The sequence below is a fragment of the Canis lupus genome, chromosome 6, assembly GCF_011100685.1.
Source record: "Canis lupus familiaris isolate Mischka breed German Shepherd chromosome 6, alternate assembly UU_Cfam_GSD_1.0, whole genome shotgun sequence".
NCBI lineage: Eukaryota > Metazoa > Chordata > Mammalia > Carnivora > Canidae > Canis > Canis lupus.
The window spans coordinates 15799172-15806671 of NC_049227.1; the positions used below are offsets into that span (position 1 = coordinate 15799172).

The 7500-nt window shown below is 61.6% G+C and overlaps 1 protein-coding gene across 1 annotated transcript; it reads right to left on the reverse strand.

Annotated features, from left to right (window-relative positions):
* Positions 1 to 2016: 2016 nt before the first annotated feature.
* UNCX (UNC homeobox) lies at positions 2017 to 6251 on the reverse strand. Its single transcript, XM_038538862.1, has 3 exons — positions 5966 to 6251; positions 5558 to 5733; positions 2017 to 3437 (listed from the first exon to the last, which is right to left on the reverse strand). The coding sequence occupies exons 1-3, from the start codon at positions 6249 to 6251 to the stop codon at positions 2268 to 2270; spliced, it is 1632 nt and encodes a 543-aa protein (XP_038394790.1). The 3' UTR covers positions 2017 to 2267.
* Positions 6252 to 7500: the final 1249 nt, after the last annotated feature.

A 7500-nucleotide genomic window follows, 5' to 3' on the forward strand; every position in this document is an offset into this window, starting at 1 on the left:
GTGCAGCCAGCGATACTCCAGCATTCAAACTGCAAATCCATTAAACATGAGGCCTTCCCCCCTACTTGGTGGAGCCGCCACCGAAATGAACAGCTGCAAATTGAAGGAAGGAGGCGATTTATCGCTGCCAGACAAATTGTTCACCTTAGATAAAATAACCGGCATTTTACGCACAATTTTCTGCTACAATTTCATAATTTAAATGACACTTTAAATACAGTTTAATGGGGGTGGGAGTGGAGAAGAGGGGAGGGCTGACTGCGGGGCCGCGGCCAGGCCGGACTGGCTGGAGACAAAGGGTCGGGGGGCCGCACTGGGCCGACCGAGCACCCGCCGGGCTCCGAGCAGAGCGGGCGCAGGACCCCGGCAGCCGGGGCCGGGAGGGGCCCGCGGGCCGTGGCGCAGCCCTGGCGACCTGCTTCGAAGTCCTGCGCCACCTCCCTGCCGACTCCCGGCTTCCACTGGGGCGACCTGTCCCCGAGTTGGGCCGCCAGCGCCGCTGTCTCCTTCCTGCGGATCCCGCCCCTCTCCCTCTCCTCCTTCCCCCCTCTCACTTTTCTTTTGATCTAATTATTTTTCCTATAAGCTCGGTCTCCTAGAGAGCAAATATCAGAGTCACTGAGCGAAAATTATGTAAATATTATTAAAGGGACTCGGGCTCCGAAATTCATTTGCGCCCGCGCGAGGAGGAAAGCTGTCCTTCTGATTATTTTCAATTTATTTGCAAATAAAGGCCTGATGACCAGGAGGGATCAGGGATATTTAACGAGGCTGTAAACATAATTCCACTGCGCTCAGCCTCGCTGGAATTAATGGTTTTAATAATTGGGATCCCAATTTCTTGGGGAATTGGTGGGTTTTGCGGCACTGAGGACTCAGGCCCAGGAAAATGAGGAGGGTGGGTTGGGATTTTGGGGAGGGGGGAGGTGGAGGATTGGTGGTGGTTCACTTCGGGGTGGGGCGGCTGTGGGCAGGGGAGGGGGCCAGGGGCTGGCTGCAGGCTCCAGCCAAGTTTGCTAATATTTCTTCGCTGCAGATGTCCTGAAGCCCCCGAAGGGTCCCCCGGGGACCCGGACCCTATTAGAACAAATGTGCACTGCTTTTGTAAAGAGGCGCGTTGGCGGCGCCTGTCCTATTACAGACGACACATGATCAATAGGCTGATAACGCAGCAACATCAATATAAGCGACAGAACAATGAGGGATATCATTGGGCATCTATCTTAATATAGCCGGCTACAAGAGCGCTGACAAAGAGTGCAGCTCATGAAAATTCCGCCCCACGATTCCGCGTCTCCGCTCCAATATGCGCACGCACTCCCCCAGCTGCCGGCGCTATTATTCTCCAATTTCAATTTGACACCCCAGCCTTTCATGCTAATTCTATTATTGTAGGAAGTTTATGTGATTTCATATCACTAGAAATCGGTAATGTATAATAACCCTTTGGGCAAGAAACCCAGTCCCCGCAGCAGCCACCGGAAAATAATTACTTTCATATCAAAACTCTGCAGGAGCCCAGCGGCCCGGCCCTGGCAGCCCCCGGCTCCGTCACCCCGCGCCTCGCGCCCCGGCGTGTGCCAGCGCGCGGGGGTGCGCGCGGGGGCGCGCGTGTGTGTGGCGCCGGGTGGGCGGGGGAGCGCGAGGGAGGGCAAGCGAGGGGGAGCTGCGGATGCATAAATTTGTTCAATCAGAAAACACAAACACACACGCACACAAAAGGAGGCATTAAGCGCGGACCTCGGGGGAGGTGAGGAGCCTCGTCCCTGCCCCGCCCGCGGGGAGAGGAGTGGAAAACCGAGGGGAGGAGGGGCCACTCTGGGCGCTCGGAAATTTGAAAAAGATGGACCTGAGAGCTTGCGTTTGACCAGCTTTATTTATCAAAAATGGTACATATATAAATATTCTTAGACATTTTTGCATTTTACAAGGCTGAGGATTCTTGTTGTGGGTTTTTGTGGGGGATATGGTTTTTTTTTCTTGTTTTTTTCTTTTTTCTTTTTCTTTTTTTTTTTCTTTTTTTTTTTTTTTTTGCTCCCGTAGAGGAGGAGGGTCTCACCCCAAGTCCTGCGGTTGTTGCCTAGGTCCGAATTGATAACAGCGGTTTTCGTTAAAAAAAATAATAATAATAATAATAATAAAAGGAAGAAAACAGAAGAAAGAGGAAAAAGCAGTGTTTCTAAGCCGATCACCTGATTTCGTTGTGTGAGTCGAGCCTGAGTGAGCGGGCACGGCCGGTGGAGCGCCTCTGCTGGCTCCGATGCCCCTCAGTCCATGTCCACCTCCTCGCCCTCCGGCGCGCTGGGTCGGGGCTCGGCGCCGGGCTCTGCGGCCCCGCACAAGGCGGGCTCCCCGGCGGGGCTGGCAGCTCGAGGGCCTGGCCCGGGCGACGGCGCGAGGGGGGGCGCGAGGGGGGACGAATCCGCTCCATCCCCGCCGCCGCCGCCGCCGCCGCCCTCGGCCGCAGCCGCAGCCGCAGCCGCGTCCCGGAAGGGCGCCGGGGTCGGGGCCCCCGGGGAGGCGACGGCGTCGGGGCTGCGGCGCGCGAAGGCCGAGTCCGGAGCGCCGCCGGGCCCCGGGAAGGCCCCGAAGCTGGCCTGAGCTGGCGGCGCGGGCGGCGCGGCGGGCGCGGGCGGCGCGTCCTTGGGCGCGGGCTCGGGCCCCGCTGCGCCCTTGAGCGCGGCCTGCGGCACGAGGAAGCCCAGCGGCTGCGTGATGGGGTACAGCAGGAAGTGGCCCTTGCCAATGAGGGTCCGCGGCGCGCACGGCAGCCCGGGCGCAAAGTCCAGCCCCGCGGCGGCGGCGGCGGCGGCGGCGGCGGCGGCGGCGGCGGGGGCGGGGGCGGCTTTCCGGCGCGGCGGCGAGTCGGAGAGCAGGCTCTCCACGCTGAACGGGCTGGCCTTCGGCAGGCCGGCGGCGCCGCGTTCCGCCGCCGCCCCGGACGCGCACGGGGCCGCGTCCTTGTCCGCGGGGCGGCCCAGCCGCAGCTGCGGGCCGGCGCCGCTTCTTTGGCTCGGGTAGAAGGCGGGGTCGCAGGTGCCCGGCGCGGGCGGCTCGCCCGGAGGTGCGGGTGCGGGCGCGGAGCCGGAGGCGCCGGCGGCGAGCGCGCTGGGGCCCTTGGCCGCGGCGGCGGGCGGCGGCGGCTCGGGCGGCTCCGGGGACAGGCCGCCGCCGCCGCTGTCGCTGTCCGAGCTGGGCGCGCTGTGCAGGGACAAGCCTCCAGGCGAGTGCAGGTGGCGGCTCTGGCTCTTCAGCAGCTTCTTCTCGTGCTTGCGCTTCTTCTTCTCCATCTTCTCTAGTTCCTTGCGCGCGATCTCCTCTGGGTCCATTGGTTCGCCACTGCACGTGGTCGGGTGTGAGTTGTGAGCCGGCCGCCCCGGCCCCTTCTTCGTGTTCTCCTTCTTCCTCCACTTGGCCCGGCGGTTTTGGAACCAGACCTAGAGCAGCCGGATAGGGGAAAGGAAGGTACAATCAGGCAGCAGGCTTGCCGCTGGGGCTTCGGGCCTCCCCGCTCCCCCCAGACGGGCCTTGCTTGCCCCCCGGCTCCGGCCAGGGGTTGGGAGCCAAGGCACGCAGCCGGCCGGCCCTGAGCTGGCTTTCGGCACTCAAGCTGAAGGTTCCAAAGAGCATCTTTTCCACCCAGAAGGAGGTAGATGGGGCCTCTCGGCCGGCTTCCCACTCTGGCTTCTCACCTCGGGAAACTGGGAGCTGCCCCTTCCTTGGGCTCCGCCGGGTCTGGCCCCTGAGGGCGTCTGGTTCCTGGTCGGGAGGCAGGCAGGGAGCAGGGCCCCTCCTTGCCCCTCTTGGCTTCTCACAGCTCCTGTTCTAAGCGGCCTGCCTGGCCTGGTGCTGACCGTCTGGCCTGAGGACCACCAGTGGCTGGGCTCAGCTGCCCTCCACACCTGTCTTCGGCCCCCTGGAGACTGAGTCAAAGGCCAGATTTTGGGGTTTCCCGTGAAGGGAAATCTGGGTGCTTCTTCTTCTAGAAGGTCCTGGGAAGCCAAACTTAGGGGGAGGTTTTCCAGCGGCCTGCCCCCCAACGCACTCGCACACGGCCTTCTTTCTAGGGGCTCCAGGCCAAGGCACCAACACACCCCCTGAAACCAGTTGTGCCTGGCTTAGGCCAGTGGGGGAGACAAACAGGGGAGCAAGAGGCCAGCTGCTAGGCCAGCAGAAGAGGCCTGGGCCCAGGTAGCCTCTTCTATCCTCCCTGCCGGCCTTGTCCTGGGGAGCAGCGGCCCTAGACACTAGCTCCCACACAGCACACACACACACACACACACACACACAGTCAAGTCCCTGATGGGCCTTAGGCACACCACCCTCCCCAAGAGATCGCGATAATTCCAATTCTTTGTTGTGGCCGCGGAGAGACCCCCGCACAATAGCAGGCCCGGCCTGGTCACAGGGAGCCTTGCTGGTGCCAACCTCTCCAAGGCTGTAACTCACTCCCTCCCTTCCTTCCTTCCTTCCTTCCTTCCTTCCTCCCTTCCTTCTTTCAAATACTTCTGGGTTTTTGTTTTTTGGTGTAAATTCCACGCTCACTTGTCACCAAGAAATGCTCATTATCGTACAGGGGAGAAACGAAGAGGTTTTCACTTAAGACATGTATAAGAATTGGATGAAATGATTTGCAAACAGAAGAGGTCATGAGGGGCAGTGCAAGCACAGGTGGAGAACACCTTTTTAGACAAAGCTGTTGATGCTAAACAGGCGTCGAGCCGACCTCTGCCTCAAAGCCCTACACCCACCGCTGCAGCCGCATACCCCACTCTCCACCATCCCGACGCCAGAAAAAAAGATTTCTGTACTTCAGAGAAACATCTGAGTGTGCACACTTCATCTTGAATTTTTAATCCACCAAATTGATGCTGTATTTTTAAAAAGAATAACGCCAGCAGTCTCTGAATGAAATCAAAGTCCGGTGTGTGTGTGTGGGGGGGGCGGGTGGGGATTGGGGAGATATAACGGAGAGTATATCAAAGATTCAAAAACCTTTGCCCCCAATTTGTTAACTGTTAAGTTTCGGCCTCCTCTTCCTCAGCTAGCCTCCTTGTGCAAAGCCAAGAATAAATACAGGTCTCCATCTGAATATTTTAGAGGCAAGAGGTAAACAAACAAACGCGTTTGCTCCGGCCCGGTGCACCAAGATTCTCCGCAAGGGTCAGGAGGCGCCGGGTCTGACTGCTCCAGGTCTCTCCAAGATCCCAGCCCGGCTGGCGCCCCCCATCCCACCCCTGGGCCGCTGTTCCCGCCCAGCCCTCTGAGACCTCGTGTCGCGACGTCGCCCGACCCCCACCACGCAGCTCCCCGGTTCAGACGCAGCTGCTGTTCTGGCTACTTCGCGGCTGTGGTCGGCCCCCTCCCAAACCGCCTGGGGCCCGCTCCCCGTGAGGTGCTGAGCCCCAGAACCCCAGCACCACCTCCGGGCCGGCGAGCGCGAGGCGGGCTCGGCCGCGGGGCCGCGGTCCCCCACCTAGAACAAAGGCGGGGCCGGCGCCGGGCAGGCCTAGCTGCGGGATGCTGGCTCCCGGGAGGAACTGCGGCGGGTCTTTACCTGCACTCGGGACTCGACCAGATCCAGGCGCAGCGCCAGCGCCTCGCGCATGAACACGTCGGGATAGTGGCTCTCGTTGAACGCCTTCTCCAGCTCCTCCAGCTGCCAGCCGGTGAAGTTGGTGCGGGTGCGCCGCCGCTTACAGCCCGGGCTCTCCTTGTCGGGGTCCCCCGAGTCTGCGGGCACGCAGAGGACGCCGCAGGGCTCAGCCAGGGCCCAGGGCCCCAGCCGCATCCACCCCCTCCGTACCTGCGGGCCGCCGGGGTCTGGGCGCCCTGCGCCGGGGTGGCAGCCCGAGCCTGCCCTGAGCCTGGGCAGCCGGTGCCCGTCCTGCAGCCGCCCGCGCCCCAGCTCGTGCGCCCGACGAGGGTGCCCTACTGCCCACCCCTCCGCGCCCGCCTCGCCTACCTGACAGCTTGAAGGGCTGGCTGTCGCCTCCCACCCCGCAGGCGGCCGGCAGCAGCGGCGTGGGGTTGACCACCGAGGCGGCGGCGGCGGCGCACGAGCCGCTGAGCAGGCCGTCGATGGAGAAGGGCACCGAGGCGGCGGCGGCGGCGGCGGCGGCCGACTGCAGCTGGTGGCCGGCCAGCTCGTACACGTGGTGGTGGCCCAGCGGGTAGGGGAAGCCCACCACGCCGCCCAGCGAGCCCCCGAACTGGGCATGCGGGTGCTCCAGGAGGCGGCCGTCCATCATCTCGCGCGGGGGGCCGGCGGGGCCGGCGGCGGGGCGCGGGGGCGCGGGCCGGGGCCGGGGCGGGCCAGCGGCGGGAGGCGCGGACGGCGGCGGCGGCGGAGACAGGGACCCGGAGCCCTACACATGCTTCGCCCGCACTCCGGCGCTTTACTTTATCAACATCAAGCTCCCGATAATTAGCCGCGGCCCGGGGAATTTGGGACCAATAAGAAGCGCTAATCGGCTCTGACGTCAGAGGCGTGCTGGGTGCAAGGAAACGTTTTCCATATCGATTGCTAATTATACCTGACATGCACCTCAATAAACAGTATCAGGAACTGTCACAACAAGGGGGGGGGCGGCAGAGAGGGAGGGGCGCGGCCGGGCGCTGGGCGGGCGCGGGCTCGGGGAGCGGTCCAGGCAGGGGTCCCCGGCGAGCCCCCCACTCCGGTCCCCGCTGGCCGGAGCCCGCGCCTCCCCCGCCGCGGGCTCCCCGCCCCTCTGCAAATCACTAATAGATTTCCCTTTAAAACATTCACCGGCGTGTTGTGGGGATTTTTCACCAGAAATGCTGTACTCTCTGAACCTTTAAAGTGATGTTGCTCCAATTACAGAGAGACATTGAGCGGCAAATAGACTGATCCAATAATAGGAGATTCATCATCCGCTCTTTCCGAAACTGTCACATTGAATTTAAAACTACAAGGGCTTCTCATCTCCTCTCGGGCTCCAGGCTGCGGGGGAGAGGAGGAAGGAAAGGGAGGAGGAAGAGGAAGGAGCGGAGGGGGCGGGGTGGGGGGGGTGGGAGGAGGCGACTCCAAAAGAGAGCGGCTCCGACAGAATGGAGCGCCCTGTCAATAAAAAGGCGTAATTAATGCCCTCTCCGACTGGCTGCCGCCGGGGCTGTAGAAACAGAGGTGGGGGGCGGCTATGGAGACACCCTGATTCCCACCCCCACCCCACCCCCACACACTCACTCCGGGAAACCGGGGCACAGGGCTGGGGAGGAGGGAAAAGTAACTTTGGGGGTGGCAGCCAATCAGGCCCCCGACACAGCAATGAAAAAAAATAAATACATCTCCCTTTGACTCGGCCTCTGAAGAATAGGGCCCAGGTACTCAACCCATTAATTATAATTAAATTATGTTCTCAGAGAAGTGTCTGTCACTCCCTTCTCCACTATAAAATATTGATAGACTTAAAGCTAAATCATTAAAGGACATATTCTTAAATAAGCAGCAAATTAGGACCGTGGGCAGGAGGGAAGGCA

Excerpts from the sequence above, each read along its gene's own strand:
- UNCX (XM_038538862.1), bottom strand. The coding sequence starts at position 6,251 with ATGATGGACGGCCGCCTCCTGGAGCACCCGCATGCCCAGTTCGGGGGC. Across the intron at positions 5,734-5,965 it reads CCAGCCCTTCAAGCTGTCAG|ACTCGGGGGACCCCGACAAG; the intron begins GTAGGCGAGGCG and ends GCGTGCCCGCAG. Across the intron at positions 3,438-5,557 it reads TGGTCGAGTCCCGAGTGCAG|GTCTGGTTCCAAAACCGCCG; the intron begins GTAAAGACCCGC and ends CGGCTGCTCTAG.